Source organism: Callithrix jacchus, chromosome 15, assembly GCF_049354715.1.
Source record: "Callithrix jacchus isolate 240 chromosome 15, calJac240_pri, whole genome shotgun sequence".
In the NCBI taxonomy this organism is placed as follows: Eukaryota; Metazoa; Chordata; class Mammalia; order Primates; family Cebidae; genus Callithrix; species Callithrix jacchus.
Genome location: NC_133516.1, coordinates 27,410,437 through 27,426,801, shown reverse-complemented (window position 1 = coordinate 27,426,801; position 16,365 = coordinate 27,410,437). Strand labels below are relative to the sequence as shown.

Below are 16,365 nucleotides of genomic sequence, written 5' to 3'. Positions count from 1 at the left end.
AGTTCCCCCAAACTGTCTAATAAGTTACGTGAATAACAGTAACATCATCTCCTTTGAATATAACAATACTTTTCTTCTATCAAAATAGAAGACAAGAGTGCAGCTTTTTTATCTCATTATAAATTTCTTTAAGTTTATGAAAGGGTGGGATGGCAAAGATCCAATAAATATTAACTTGAACTACAGACATTCTTAGTCAGGCCCTCATATCTGATCTCAACTGTCCTTCTCTCTAGGACTCAGGCAGGACTGCCAATCACACTACCCAACTACCTGGCTGCAGGGATGGGTACATGTCTTAGGCCTATCCAATGCTGATACTTCAGTTTACTTATTCACAGTGAGGTTTCAAAGACAAGGAAAGGCCAAGGATGGTGGCTCATGCTTGTAATCCCAGCACTCTGGGAGGCCAAGGCAGGTGGATCACTTGAGGTTAGGAGTTCGAGACCAGCCTGACCAACATGGTGAAACCCTACCTCTACTAAAAATACAAAAATTAGCTGGATGTGATGGTACATACATGTAATCCCAGCTACTCAAGAGGCTGATGCAGGAGAATCACTTGAACCTGGGAGGTGGAGATTGCAGTGAGCCAAGATCACACCACTGCATTCCAGCCTGGGTGATAGAGCAAGACTCCATCTCAACAAAACAAAACAAAAAACAAAGACAAGGAGAATGCTAGTGGAGAGGAGGGCTGCTTCTATATAATGAAGCAAGCTTTAAGGAAATGAACTGTTATGGGTGGTTAAACTGAGATGGAAAATGGTTAAGAAGTTGGCAACTCTTGTTATCAGTAGCTAATTAGCTGGTTAAATTATTTGATGTTTTAGTTTAGGAATCAGACTATATATGGGCCTATGAGCTTTTTAAGACTTGGTAGAAAAATGTCAGAATGATAGAAGGAGCTTGTTACTTTTCATAATCTTTGGTGAATGAAGCCTGCAAGAAACAGGCTTTCCTACATCTAACACTCCTTGCCTTTCATCTGCCCCACCCATGCGTACCTTTATTGTCAATGACCTTTCCAATTGGTAACTTTGATCATGTCACTCACCTGCTGAAAACACCTAACTCTTCATTGCCTACAGGACAAAGCAGAAATAACCAGCAGAGTCAAAGGGATATCTTCATATACTGCCTGTTTTTCTGGTATCAACTATTGTCAGTATCTCCTATGCCCCTAGACTCTAGCCACAGTGTACTACATGCAGCTGCCCAAACATGTCATTTCTTGCCTTTCACTGCCCACGTCCTTTCCTCTTCCTGAATTGCTCTTCCTCTTTCCAACTCACTACCCAAGCCCAGACCTACACCCTTTAAAACTAAGCTCTAAAGTTGTCACTCTCTGATCATTAACACTAATCTTAAAAAAATAAAAAGGATGATACTATGAATGATATGGTGTCAATAAATTAAAGACAACTTATATGAAGTAGGAAAATTCCTAGAAAGCCACAAACTACTAAAACTGACTCAAGAAAAAATGGAAAATCTGAGTAGGTCTAAAACAGGGGAAAAAATTGAATCAGTAATTAAAAAAAAAAAAAATTCCCTCCCACACACAAAAAGCCCAGGCCCAGGTTGCTTCACTGGTGAATTCTACCAAACCTTAAAAGAATACCAGTTCTTCACAAATTCTTCCAATTTCCCAATTAATTCTGTGAAGCCAGTATTACCCTGATAGCAAAACCAGACAAAACCATCACAAACAACTATAGACTAATAGAGCGTATAAATACAAACATATAAATCCTCAACAAAATGCTAACTAAACCTAGCAACACATAAAAAGAATTATACACCATGACCAAGTGAGATTTATCACTGGAAAATAATGTTGGTATAACACTAGGAAAACAATTAATGTAATAAACCATATCAACAAAATGAAGAATAAAAATCACATCATCAAGACAATAGATTAAAAACACCCCACAGTGATAAAAACACTCAACAAAGTAGGAATAGAAGGGGATTTCTGGCCAGGCAGAGTGGCTCATGCTTTGGCAAGCCAAGGCAGGTAGATTTGAGACCAGGAGTTTGAGGCCAGGAGTTTGGACCGGCTTGGGGAACATGGTGAGATACTGACTCTACAGAAAAAATAAAATAAAAATAAAAACAAATAATTATCTGGGAATATTGGTGTATGCCTGTGGTCCTAGCTATGTGGGAGGCTGAGGTAAGAGGATTAAGAGGATTACTTCAGCCCAGGAAGTTGAGGATGTAGTGAGCCATGATCATGCTACTGCACTCTACCCTGAGTGACAGAGTAAGACCCTGTTCAAAAAAATTAAATTTAATGGTGAAAGATTAAATGTGTTCTCTCTAAGAACAAGAACAAAAAAAAGGCTGTCTGCTCTTGCCACTTCTAGTCAACATGTACTGGAGGTTCTAGCCAGAGCAATTAGGCAAGAGAAAGAAATAAAAGGCATCTAGATTGGAAAGGAAGAAGTAAAATTATCTCTCTTTGCAGATGACAAAATCTTGTGTATAAACAATCCTTGGAAATCACTAAAAAACTATTCGAACTAATAAATAAGTACAGCAAGATTGCAGGATACAAGCTCAAGATATAAAAATCAGCCTGACATGGTGGCACACACCTGTAGGCTCAGCTACTCAGTAGGTTGAGGCAAAGGACTGCTTGAACCCAGGAGCTCAAGGTCAGCCTGAGAAACATATAAAACCCCATCTCATAAAAAAATCAGTGGTATTTCTATTCATTAGCACTAAATAATCCACAAAGGAAATTAAGAAAACATTTATAATAGTCTCAGAAACAATAAGATTAGGATAAATTTAACGAAAGAGTAACTTCTATTCTGAAAACTACAAAATATTACTGAAAGAAACTGAGGGCCTAAAAAAACGGAAAGAAATCTCATGTTCAAAGATTAAAAGACTTAACATTGGTAAATAGCAATACTACTCAAATTGATCTACAGATTCATTGCAATACCTATAAAAATCTCAACTGGCTTCTTCAAAGATATTGACAGGCTGATAGCAAAATTCAGATAGAAAGCCAAGAGACCTAGAGTAGCTAAAACAATCTTGAAAAAGAACATAGTTGGAGGACTCACATCTTTTTATTTCAAAATGTACTATGAAGCCAAAATAGTAAGAGAGGATGATACTGACATAGGATAGACATATAGATCAAAGGACTAGAATTGAGACTTTAGAAATAAACCCTTGTATTTATGATCAACTGCCTTTTTTAAAAGGGTGCCAAAATGATGCAATGGGGAAAGCACAGTCTTTTAAACAAATGGTGCCTGGGATAAATGGTGCCACATGCAGAAGAATGAAGATGGATCCTTACCTCATACTATATACAAAAATTAACTCAAAATGGACAAAAGCCTAAACGTAAGAGCTAAAACTTAAAAGAAAACATAGACATAAATCTTCCTGGCCTTGGATTAGTGATACTTTCTTAGATATGTTACCAAAAGCAGAAGCAACAGAAGAAAAAAAAACTGGAACTCATCAAAATTAATGACTTTTGCCCTTCAAAGGATACCATCAAGAAAGGGAAAAGTCACCAGGCCAAGTGGCTCAAGCCTGTAATGCCAGAACTCGGGGAGGCTGAAGCAGGAAGATTGTTTGAGGCCAGGAGTTCAAGACCAGCTTGGGCAACACAGTGAGACTCTGTCTCTACAAAAAAATTTAAAATTAGCCAGGCTGGTAGTGTGCACCTGTAATCCCAGCTACTCAGGAGGCTTAGGTGAGAGGATCGCTTGGGCCCAGGAGTTCGAGGCTGCAGTAAGCTATGATCAAACCACTACACTCCAGCCTGGACAACAGGGCAAGACCCCACAGAATGGAGGAAAATATTTGTAAGTCATATATCTATTAAAGAACTTATATCTAGACTATATAAAGAATTCTTACAACTTAGTAATAAAATGACAAATAACCTAGTTAAAATATAGACAAAGAATCTGAATAGACAGTTTTCTCCAAAGATATACATACAGTCAGTAATAACATAAAAAGTTGCTCAACATCATTAACCATCAGGGCAATGCATATCAAAACCACAGTGAGATATCATTTCAGACCCATTAGGACAGTTAAAACAAAAAAGACATAATAACAAGTGATAGGGATGATGTAGAAAAACTGGAACCCTTATATACTGCTGGTAGAAGTCTAAAATTGTGCAGTTGCTTTGGAAAACAGTCTGGCAGTTCCTCAAATGATTAAAGACAGAGTTATCGTAAGAACCAGCAATTCTACTCCTAGGTGTATATCCAAGAGAAATGAAAACATATATCCACACAAAAATTATATGCAAACGTTCACAGCAGCATTATTCATAGTGGACCAAAAGTGGAAGTACCTAAGTGTTCATTAACTGATAAATGGAGGTATATCTATTCAATGGAATATTATTTGGCCTTAAAAAGGAATAACAAACTGATACCTGATACAACATGGATAAGCCTTAAAAACACTATGCTAACTAAAAGAAACCAGTCACAAATGACCACATAGTGCATGATTCCATTTATATGAAATGTTTCAAATACACAAATCTATAGAAGTAGAAAGTAGATTGGGGCCTGCTAGGGCTGGATTGGAGGAATGAGTTATGTGAAATGAGGGTTGACTGCTGAAGGGTTCAAGGTTTCTTTTGGGGGTGATGAAAATGTTTTAAAATTGATTGTGGTGATGGTTGCACAACTCGGTGAATATACAACAAGCACTGAACTGTACACTTTAAATGGTGAATTTCATGGTATGTTAAATATACCTCAATAAAACTGTTACAAATCTTTCCCTCCTGGTAGAAGAACTGGGAAATCTACCTCCTCCTCCCACTGTCCCAATCCTTCCATCATTCCCAGGTCCCTATGGGCTCACATAACCTTATGCATACTTTATTATATAGCATGTGCCAAACTGTATTGTAATTTTAAGTGGAAATGTCTATCTCTCCAATTTAAATGTACTTTAAGGCAGGAGCTAGGCCTGACATGGAAGGTACTCAATATTTCTTAATAATTTCCTTCAAATTCTAGTCCAATTTCCTAAATAAACATACACAAATATTTTACATGCTGAAGTAGTGTGTACAAGTTATCTGAGAGTCTGCTTTTCTATCACAGTTTATCAATGTGTAAAAATTGAGTACACAGAGTTATCATAATATTTGGTAGTGTCACAATAGATACTATTAGGTCAAAACATCACTCTCTGCTTAGTACTTGATCTTAGGGAATTTGTTTTGCCCAACTTTTAACCATGATAGTTACCTGGGACTATTTTTAGACATATGACTTATATTCCTTCTTTCTGAAGCAGAGGTTCTTTAATATATCCCCCTCAAATCAGAGTTACTAAGTCAATGGGAATAAGCATTAGGCACCTGCTTGCCCAAAGCCCCAACAATGTTGGAGTGAGATTTTTTTTTAATGTATTAAAATTGGTTCAAGCTTCTCTTTCTTCAAAGAGCTAGAATAACCAAGCAATTACACTATTTTATGGTTGTGCTTTTTTAGTTTAACTCTTAGACCTATCTGGAATTTGTTTTAGTGTACAGCATGAGGTATGGGTCCATGGTGAGTGTTTTTAATAAAATTAGCCAATTAATCCATAAAGTCTATTTTAAAATTGTTAGAAAAGATTGATTATTGAGTAAATAGCTCTGGAACTACTGAAAGCCACTTGGGTTAAAAAACAAGCTGGGATAGTAGTGCATGCTTATAGTCCCAGTTGCTTGGGAGGCTGGGGTGGAATGTTTGCTTGAGGCCAGGAGTTTGAGGCCAGCCTGGGCAACATAGTGAGACTGCCATCTCAGAAACAGCAAAACCCCTCCACAAGATGTCTATGTCATTCTATATATCAAGATAAATTGATAAATATCAAGATGGATTAAAGCTTAAATATCAAAATAAAATAATAAAAATATCTTAAGAAAATACAGGTGGGTTTAAAAAATAATTTTATGAGAAAAAAGACTGCTAAACCATAAAGGAAAATACTGCTAAGTTTGACAACATAAAAGATTTTCTAAAGCTTAAAAAAAAATTAATAAATAATATTGAAAGGCAAACAAATGGGAAAAACATATGTCACAATTGACAAAGTGTAATGGTTACTGCTGAATTTAAAATGAGGAAACAATAAGTATAAGAACAATCAGATGCCAATTTATTTATCTCCCAAGCGAGGTTCTTTGGTCCTAAGAAAAAGGGGGGCCAGAGAAGTCGCGCTTGACTTCTCAGGGCAGGGGGTTTTATGGGGGTTAGAGGTGGGCTGGCCTAGGATGCATGGGGTGGGCTGCCATTGGGTAAGGCTCGGCGGGATTCTTTCAATTTTTGTGGGTTCAGCTGTATAGTTTAGTGCTGAGGTTCAAATGCATAGCTTGGTGCTGAGAGTGCATAGCCTAGTACTGAAGATAGACCTGGGGCAGAATGCAGAAGTGGGCCAGGGGAGCCCGCATGGAGGGGCCAGATGCTGAGTAATGTGTTGTGCCTGATAAACTGTTATCAGGCATAGAGAGGGGTGGGTGTTGTTCATCCGGCTCTTAGCAAGGCTATCGGACTTACACAAAGCATCAGCAGTTCTCTCTATATAGGAAGTATATGAATAGGAGTAAAAGGACCAGTAAACATATGAAGAGATTTCAATCACAGTAATAACGAAAACATGAAAAACAAACAAAAGATAATATTCTTCATCTACCTAGATTTAATTACAACACTGACCAAATCACGAGCAGATCCAGGGGAAATTGGCTCTCCTGTGTGCTCTTTCAGTGGGAGTTTAATTCAGGTATCAACAGTAGAAAGCAGTTTGGTAGTATGTATCAGAGTATAAAATCTACAGACTGTTTGACCCACCACTGCCACTGCTGAGATACTAAAGGATACAGGCTCGAAATATGAAAATATACTGTATAAATTACTAAAGACAATAAAATAGTAAAGTTGCTGGGTATGAAATTAACATATGAAAAAAACAGTACTTTCATATATGTAAATGACAGTCAATTAGAAAACATCAGAAAAGACTCTAATTTCAAAGAATAAATACTACCAGAAATATGCAAGATCTAGGCGATTTAAAAACATGCCTAACACATACAAAGGCAGTATAGAAAAAATGGAATGTTGTGTCATGTTCTTGAATAGAAACATTCAGAATCATAAAGCTGTCATTGTAAAACATGAATACACTGCATGGAACACGGAATACTCCACAGCCATTTAAACTGATACTGACAATCTGTATTTCAGTCAAAATCAGTTCCTGTGGCTGATTATCCATTTCTTAATGCTGATTTCTCCAAACAGAATTCTACTCTTTTCTTCAAGTTCCAGTATAAATGTTACCTCCTTTATGGCCTTTCCTAATCCCCAGGAATGGAATTGATTGCTCTGTTTTATGCATTTCCATCACACCAGGTTTATACCAATTATTTTACTCTGCCTTGTACATTTAATATTTCTATAATCATCTAACCATCATAAGATATTTAAGGGCAAAAAAATCACATCATTATCACAGCTGTACCACTATAGGTATCTGATGTTTGCTGGAAGCAAAAGTGGCGAATAAAAATTTTGAAATATTCTTTTATTACTTATCCAAGAAACCTACTTTAGAATAGATATTATAACTTTAAAAATATATTAGCAACAATTCAGAATTGTGGGATTCCTCAGTACAAATGAAAGCAGAGAAAAAGGAGTGTTCTTACACCAATGATAAGAACAGAGAGGACAGGGATCACTATGGAAAGTAATTTGGCAATATGAAGCCAGAGCCTTAAAGCCATTCAAGCGCTTATGCCCAATAATTGTTCTTCTAAATATTTTAGAAGACCTTAGGCAGAGAGATAGATAACTACCATAGCAATTATCCAAAATAAGGAAATGGCTAACTGAATTATGGTACAAATCATATAGCCAATATAGATAATAACTGCAAAGAGTTTGTAACATTCGAGAACACACACAAGGAAAGCAGCCTATAAAACCATATACGGATACACACACACAAACACATATAAATTTTTCAAACATATAAAAAAACCAGAAAGGTAATATATCAAAATGATAATAGTTGTCTGGAAATAGCAATATTAAGGAAGGTTTTGTTTCTTCTTTGTAATATTCAGTACTTTCTAAAATAAGTATATGCTACTTTTATAATCAGAAAACAAATAAAGGCTGATGAAGTAACCGTAAGCATCATAGAAAGAAGAGTCCTTACCTAGGGAGGTCACATTTCCATAATTCTCCAGCATCACATCCCAGTACAAAGCCCTCTGGATTGGGCCAAGACATGCCCATTCCTCTGAAGTGAAGCATACTGACACCTCCTCAAACATCACCAACTCCTGAAATGACAGGTGTGTGTGAGATTACCAATGCCTTGGAGCTTGCCTGTTGAAAGGTTCCCTTCGCTTCTGGGGAAGGGATATACTGTGAGACCAGGAGTGCACAACAGACATCAGGGAGACATAAGGAGATCACATATAAACTCTATCTTCCAACAGCACAGACCTTGATTTAGAAATGGAAACTGACTGGACATTGAAGTACAAGGATGAGAGAGGGCACTTTAGCCACAGTCAGGCTGTGCAGATGGGAAGGAAAGAGGATGCAAACCTTACCTGGGGTTGGGCTGTTAGGAGCATAAGTGCCATTAATTGATTTCTTGGGTTCTCTTCCTGAGAAAGGGCAGAAGCTTCAGGGGCAGGACTATCTGAGGAAGGAGAAAAAGCTGCATGTGGGACCTACAAATTCTGAGTGACCCCCATTTGCAGAGCTGGAATAACACAAAGAGTAGCAATACGAATGGATACAAGGTCACAGGGGTCCAAGAAAGAAGGTGGGAACAGCAGGAACAGCAGAAAGGAACTGGCACTGTAACAGATTCCTAGACAGGGTAGCAGAAGAAGAAACTCCCTGGAAGTAGGGGTTGAGCCACAGAAAGGATCCTGGAACAGTCCAAAGCCCAGAGCACTGAGTAAATACCATTTTGAGGATCCTGGAAGTTGAATGCCACTGGATCAGTAGGATGCAGGCAAATTTCAGCTGCTATGTGGCTGCCAGGAAGTACAGGAGGGAGTGTTCCTGGAGTGCTCACCGCCTTTTGGAGAGGGCTCTGATCCTGGGCAAGGACTGGAACCTGGAAATCAGTAAAACAAAATAAGCTGGCTCCTCTTGTTCCTCCAGAATATGGACTCACCTAAGCACTGTGGACCTCTTTCTGCCCACAATCTAGAACTGTGAGATCAGAGAGACCCACCTCAAGTATGGAGCCATCAAAACAGCAGTAAAACTTTGCATTGAGAACAATGGAGCTGCCCTCAAGCCCCACTCATGGCACTGGTGACCTCTCCCAGGGGAGACTGTACAACACAATGGTAGGAACAGAAGCCAGACCTGGGTGTGGGTTAAGGAGGGAACGGGAAGTAACAAACAGTAATTAAGAGCATGGATTTTAGCTTCAGACTTAGTTTTAGAACGGACTTCAGTCACATCTCTTCTACTTATTTACCATCTAAGTACTGACCTCTTTACCTATACCTAGTCCTTTGTGCTCAAATACAACTAACACTAAAATCGGCACCAAGACACTTGGTTTTGCGGCCAGCTAGACGTCTGCCTCGGTTTCCTTATATTTCAAATGAGGATGTATTAATTTGTAACGAAATATATAGCTCTAAAATTTTTCACTTTATGATTAAAAGAACAAGCCCATCCTTAATGCCACACCCAAGTTTGAGTTATGATTCAGACATCTTATACAGAAATGTTTCTAGTGAGCTATAGATGTACAAAAGAAATCTCACACATGATAGGCTATATTAAGATCCCAATCTAATGGTCAAGGATATAAATCTTATCAGAAGCAAATCTCTTAACCCAGTCCCTTGGCTTGCAGAATCCCCAGGAGGGCACACAAGAGGAGGTCTTACCTGGAAAGTTTCATTCTTGTTATGTTACTGCCATTCTATTTATTTATTTATTTAAAGACAGGATCTTACTCTGTCACCCAGGCTAAAGTGCAATGGTGTGATCATAGCTCACTGCTGCCTCAACCTCCTGGGCTCAAGTGATCCTCCCACCTCAGCCTTCCAAGTAGTTGGGACAACAGGTACTTGCCACTACACCTGGCTAATTTTTAAATATTTTGTAGAGAAGAGGTTTCCCCATGTTGTACAGGCCGGTCTTGAACTCGTGGCCTCAAGTGATCCTCCCACCTCAGCCTCCCAAAGTGTTGGGATTACAGGCATGAGCTACCGTGTGCCTGGCCTTTTATGCTCTATGCTTACATCACCATTCCGAACAGAATTATAGAGACAATACATATGCTTCTGTTTAGGGAAAAACTTAGCAACATTTCTTCTTCAGGTAGTTGATCCAAACTCAGCATTAGCAAGCATTACCAAGGTGACAAAACAGAGTCAATGTTTTTGGGCTGCTTCTAAGTTGGAACCAAAGACCTCAACATAAATCCATTTCTCTACAGACATATTCTATGGTCTGAATACTCATAAACCTGCTTTAATTATTGTTAGGGTTGCTATGTGCTATTACTTTTTAATGAAAATCACACCCTCTAGCCCAGCCTCAATTCTTTCCTTCCCTTCATCCCCATACCCACCTCCCCTCCCCACCTTTCTCACTTTTATTGTTGGTCCATCAAGGTCTTTCTGTAGCTCCTCTACCAGGGCCACAGCCTCCTCGCCACTCCCAGGGCGATGGAGCTGCACCCAGGTCCGAATCTCCCCAGGCAGGATGCTCAGAAACTGCTCCAGCACCAGCAGCTCCAGGATCTGTGCCTTGGTACGTGCTTCTGGTCTCAGCCACCGGCGACAGAGTTCTCTGAGCCGGCTCAGAGCCTCCTGGGGTCCAGATGTCTCATGGTAACGTAATTGTCTAAAGTGCAGGTGGGAGGTCTCCCAAACAGAGGAGCTGCTTCCTTGGAAGCTGGTTCCCCATTTCCAAGTATCATCCTTCCCCTTCACAAGGCCCTCTTGTCTCAAAGCATTGTGGGCCCAATTTTCTCTTGTCATTGTTGTTTTTTGAAAAAGGCTCCTCTCCAGTCCAGGTCTCCTTAATCCTTGACTTCTTCCTTAGAGTTTGGAGAGTATCATCTACAAGACCTCAAGAAATCATTGTTAAAGTTAGCCCAGAGAAAGAGCTGAGCTTTCCAGGCCCCAGTCAGCTCCCAGTAATAAAGAGAACATTTGTGAGTGCAAGGTTCCAGACTCCAGAGAGTGTTTCCTCTGACACCTCCCACTTAAGGCTCTGGGACACAGACACTCAAGTTACCCAGACTGCTGAAACAAACACATGAACTTCCTTTGGTCTTTATTTATAGGATCTCTTCATCTTATTACAATAGACTCTTTACCACTCTAACAATGAGCATCCTGGCTACTCCTGTATAACCTGGAACGAGTCCCTCACTTCTGAGCCTTAGTTTTTTAACCTGTAAAATAGGGATAGTAACAGTTCCTAACTCATGGGGTTGTTATGAGAATCTGGTGTCTAAATACCTTTCAAGTTTTTGGACAGTGCCTGGTATATGGGTTTAAATGTTACTTATTACCCTCTGTCACTAGCACTCTTTCCTATGTTTCACAGAGTTAACAAGTAATCATAGTCTTAATCATGACACACATGAGAGAAAATCCTATCCACCTCCTTGATTAACAAAGAAAGGCTGTATTAAGTTCTGTGTAATTTTGCTCTACATGCTTTTAATTATCTGAAAATTTTTCATTCTGTTAATAAAAATATTTGGATAAATTTGCCTCTTGCTCTTATCTTTTCACACCTAGTGCCACAGGTGGATAAATCTGAATAAGGTTTTATTATACAGAACGTAGACCTGCTCTCTAGAAATCATCTATTCTTTAGAAACAACATATATGTTTCTAATTATAAAACCAAAAATTTATAAAACCAGAAAACAATCACTGCTATTATTTGGAACTATGTCATTCTAGCCCTTTTTCTATGCACCAGTGTGGGTTAAAGATTGGCTCCAAGTGTGTTGCTCTATAGCTTTTCTCACGTATTATGTTGTGAACATATTAAATATGCTTCATTATTTTTAAGAGCTGTATGAGTCCATCTATACTTAATAGTCCTGTGTTGCTGGACATTTAGATTATAATCTATAAATTACAGATTATAATAGATGATTATTTCTAACTAATTATCACAGATTAATTCTAACTTTCCCTATTATAAAAAAGGTCACAATGGCTATCCTTGCTAACAAATTTTTAGTTACATCTCTGCTTATTTCTTCAGGATAAATCCCTAGAATTGTTGGGCTGAGGAGTACAAATATTTTTAAGCTTTTAAGGTTATAACAATTATATCAGCATCAGTGACATATGAAAGCATCCTCATTATTTGAACACATAGACCCTTAAAGAGAGCTTGCTTATAACAACTGGGGGCAGAAATATAAACATAATTTCAATGTAATGTGTAAGTATAAGTAATAGGAGAACATAAAACTACAGAAAGGATTAATGAAGGGTAATTTTTTATTTTTGAGATGGAGTCTCCCTCTGTCACCCAGGCGGGAGTGCAGTGGCGTGATCTCAGCTCAATGAAACATGGGTTTCAAGTTCTCCTGTCTCAGCCTCCCAGGTAGCTGGGACTACAGGCTCGCGCCACCATGCCCAGCTAATTTTTGTATTTTTGGTAGAGATGGGGTTTCACCATACTGCCCAGGCTGGTCTTGAACTCCTGACCACAAGTGATCTGCCCACCTCAGCCTCCCAAGGTGCTGGGATTACAGACATGAGCCACCGCACCTGGCCATGAAAGGTACCTTTAGATTGGACTTTTAGGGAAAATTAAAAGAATCACTGGACTATGAGGAAAGCCATTCCAGGAAGAAAGAAACTATTTTCAAAAGCAAGGGAGTGACACATAACTTTGTGAAGGAAAACCAGAGAATGAAAGTAAACTTTGGAGGCAAGATTGTAGGAGTAGAGCAGAGAGGTAAACATAAGTTAAATTCTAAAGGCTCTTGAGAGGCAGTATTCTGAGGAGGTCATCGTGTCCTGTAAGTGAAGCGGTTTTACTTCCATTTAAGCATTAAAGAGGTTTTACTTTACATTTTTTCTTATTTTTAAAAATAGGTAATATACTCACTAGCTCAAAATTTAAGATTATAAAATGCATACTGTGTAAAGTTTCCTTCTTCCTTTTAGCTTCTTATGTATCTTTCCAGTTATTTATGCATCTGTGTGTATACATTTATTGTTTTCTATTTCCCTCTTTTCACAGATGGTGGTACACCATGAATGTGCTACATTTTCCTCTTCTCAATTAATAACATGTCTTAAAGGTCTTTCCTGTCAATACGCAGCCCCTCTCCCCATTTTTATGGATGCATAGATGTATCATAATTCTTCATGCCAGCACAGATGGGATGTTTGGGTAGTTTTCAATAATTTCTTATTACCAACAATATTATCATGAATAATCTTGTGCATACATCAGTTTGGATGTGTGTAGTCACATATAAGAAAAGTTCTTTGAAACAGAATTGCTGAGTCAAAAGGTATATGAATGCATAATTTTGATATTTCCAATCTGACTCATTAGGACTGTACCAGTTCATCATTTATATCCCCACCAGAAACAGCTGTATGAGAGTGCCTTTCCTCACTCTCACCAATATAGTTGTTAAAGTTTGTGTTCTTTGCCAAATTTTAACTTGCATTTTGAGTGAATTACTATATTGAGAGTCATTTGTATATTTTTTCAAGTAACTATTCATATATTTTGCTCGTGTTTCTATTGAGGTGTTGGGTCTTGTTAATTTGTACACACTTTTATCGCATAGGAAAATTAGTCTTTTGTTTACAATGGCAGGTGCAAATTTTTCCCAGTTTGTCAAGTGTCTTTGTGACCATATTATGTGCTATGTGACTTTGCTTAAAGTGTTTTTTGCCATGCAATCTTTTATAACTTCTGGGTATTGTACCATAATTAGAAAGATCTTTTCCACTATGAGCATGAAGAGAATCTTAATTGGTGTCAGGACCCTATTAGTGGGGAATGGTGGGGGTGGAAGGACTGGATAACAAGAAAGGCCAGTTAGATTTTTGTAATAGTCTCAACACATGACTAAGTTCTAAACGAAGCAGGAACTTACTTATCCCCTAGCAGGGATAAGGCAATTGAGAAAAACTTGGCAGTCCTTGATAACTGATCTGGGGGTGATGGAAAGAAATTTTCAAAAAGAATTTTGAACAGTTTTCTACAGCAAATTATCAGAACTCTATTTACACTTATTTTGCAGATAAAAATAACATAAAAATAACAAGTTATTAAATATGCATTTTATTTGCTTCTCACAAAAGGTTTTCAAGGCAGAAGTTAAAAAGAACAAAAGGATCAGAGGAACTAATCCAAGGGCACTTAGCTAGTTGAGATGTGGGAACAAATTCTGATTTCAGGGATTCTAATTCCAGAAGTCCAAAACAATTCCATCTACGAAGAAACTTATGAAACCCAAACAACTGTTCTAAAACAACGGTTTCCAAACACCAGTCCACGATAAAGCTTTAATCTGGCAAGCTGCAAAAAGAGAAAACCAGTAACAATCGTCACTGACAGGTTGCCAATGACGTGGGCAACATTTATTCTGAGTTTACGGTCTTAGTACTTTGTGTTAAAATGTACTCCTGAAGTAAGGGTGGTATGGGTGGTTTCAAGTTTGATTTTTAAATACCATCATATCACAAAACTAAAAGATGACAACTGTTCCATTCCTTAAAAAAAAAAAAAAAAAAAAAAATCCGTCCTCAGGAGTCTGGGCACCACCGGTATAGGGAAGCCTCATAATGTTTCTGTGCATCAGCCTCAGAGAAGACTGAGGAAGAGCAGAAAGGCCTGAGCTGGGGGAGCAGGCTACTGAGGCAGCTATCTTCAAAGAGCCAACGGAGTCCGTTAGACTGGAGCACCAGTCCAGACACACACAGACTCGGAGCTGCTGTCCTCAGTACCTTCCCCGGGCCGGCTGCCTGCCCCGCCGAGGCCAAGACGTCGACCCCCAACACGGAGCTGGGGACGGACAGTGCCGGGGGGTCAGAGCCCGGGAAGGGCCACCGATGGCTGTGCAGTCCCAGCAAGCTCAGGCCCACGACCCAGGCCGCCTTACTTGCGTGCCCACCCGCCCCCAAGCCCACCCCGCTCACCGGGGGCTCCCGCTGCGGCTCCAGCCTTGGGTACCGCCGCCTCGGCGCCAGGCCGCTAGGAGATGACACAGGAACGGACCCTTGCGGCAGCCGAGGCACAGAATAATGGCCGAGCCGTGGACACTGCGACTTCCGGTTGCTCCCCGCCCCTCATCCGGGATCTCTAGGAAGACACATCTCCATGGTTCGTTTCTTTTCCTAGCGCGCGAGAGGAGAGGCGGAACTCCTGAGCCTTTGGAATAAGCCCTCATTCCTTACATCAAACAAGAACCGGCCGCTGTGTTTCGGACTGGAACGGTGCAGAGACAGGACCCAGGGTCTCAGGATGCTTGTTGCCTCCAAAAAAAGTTGGACATTTCTGTTTTAATTTGCATTTCAATTGAGTTTGACAGGGAGTAACCTCTCATCTGAATGACCTGATAGATGACTTTTCTGGTCTCTTCGTGAACCTATGCAGTTCCCACTATAAATAACATGGATTTTAAATCATCCTCTTGTGAATTCGCTTACTGTGGTGTATCTCTTGCCCACATAATCACATACTGGAGCTCTGATATTAAATAGTAATCAAGTTGAAGTCATGTGCAAATGGTGGGGACATCTCTATCCTGAAAGAGTAGGTTATTCCAGCTGTCCATCACGCTGGGTAAAGTATATAAAGGAAACTGGAATTCTGATCCTCTCTTTGGTCTTCTGTCTCTTAGGTGTGGACTTCTGGAATTGACACCCCTATATGGGACTATGGCTGGAATAAGGCTCCAAAAGGGGAAGGGCCATGTCTGCATGGATCCCATGTATTTAGCACCTAGTACAAAGCTGAAGCCATATAGGTTGTAGATGAATGTTTATTGAATGAGCAAAGTTTATGTTATTCTATTTATGTCTTTTTTTTTGAGACAGAGTTTTCCCTCTTCTTGCCCAGGTGGGGGTGCAGTGGGGCAATCTTGGCTCACTGTAATCTCCACCTCCGCCTTCAGAGTGGTTGGGATTACAGGCACATGCCACCATGCCTGGGTAATTTATTTATTTATTTATTTGTATTTTTAGTAGAGACAGCTTTTCACCATGTTAGCCAGGCTGGTCTTGAACTCCTTACCTCAGATGATCCACCCACCTCAGCCTTCCAAAGTGCTGGAATTACAGGCATAAGCCACTGC

The 16,365-nt window shown here is 39.5% G+C and overlaps 2 protein-coding genes across 11 annotated transcripts in view; both read right to left on the bottom strand.

Moving 5' to 3' along the window:
- ZNF197 (zinc finger protein 197) overlaps positions 1-16,365 on the bottom strand; it is a 56,290-nt gene that overhangs the window by 5,259 nt on the left and 34,666 nt on the right. For 2 of the 10 annotated variants that reach the window (XM_078350630.1, XM_078350632.1), the window contains 3 exons: positions 9,000-9,153; positions 8,636-8,727; positions 8,233-8,359 (listed from right to left, as the gene is read on the bottom strand). In XM_078350630.1, coding sequence (XP_078206756.1) covers positions 8,233-8,359; positions 8,636-8,668 — 160 coding nt within the window. In that variant the 5' untranslated portion in view covers positions 8,669-8,727; positions 9,000-9,153. Of the gene's footprint in view, positions 1-8,232; positions 8,360-8,635; positions 8,728-8,999; positions 9,154-9,273; positions 9,411-10,648; positions 11,138-15,208; positions 15,545-16,365 lie in introns of those variants that run through there. The other 8 variants (XM_078350631.1, XM_078350627.1, XM_078350628.1 and 5 more) reach the window with 8 other exon arrangements.
- The window catches only part of LOC100405057 (zinc finger protein with KRAB and SCAN domains 7), a 61,055-nt gene continuing 59,028 nt past the window's right edge, over positions 14,339-16,365 (bottom strand). Inside the window, exons 8-9 of the transcript XR_013527257.1 lie at positions 15,209-15,544; positions 14,339-14,588 (exon numbers count right to left, since the gene is read on the bottom strand). The gene's annotated coding sequence lies outside the window, so the exon portion shown is untranslated. The remainder of the gene's footprint in view (positions 14,589-15,208; positions 15,545-16,365) is intronic.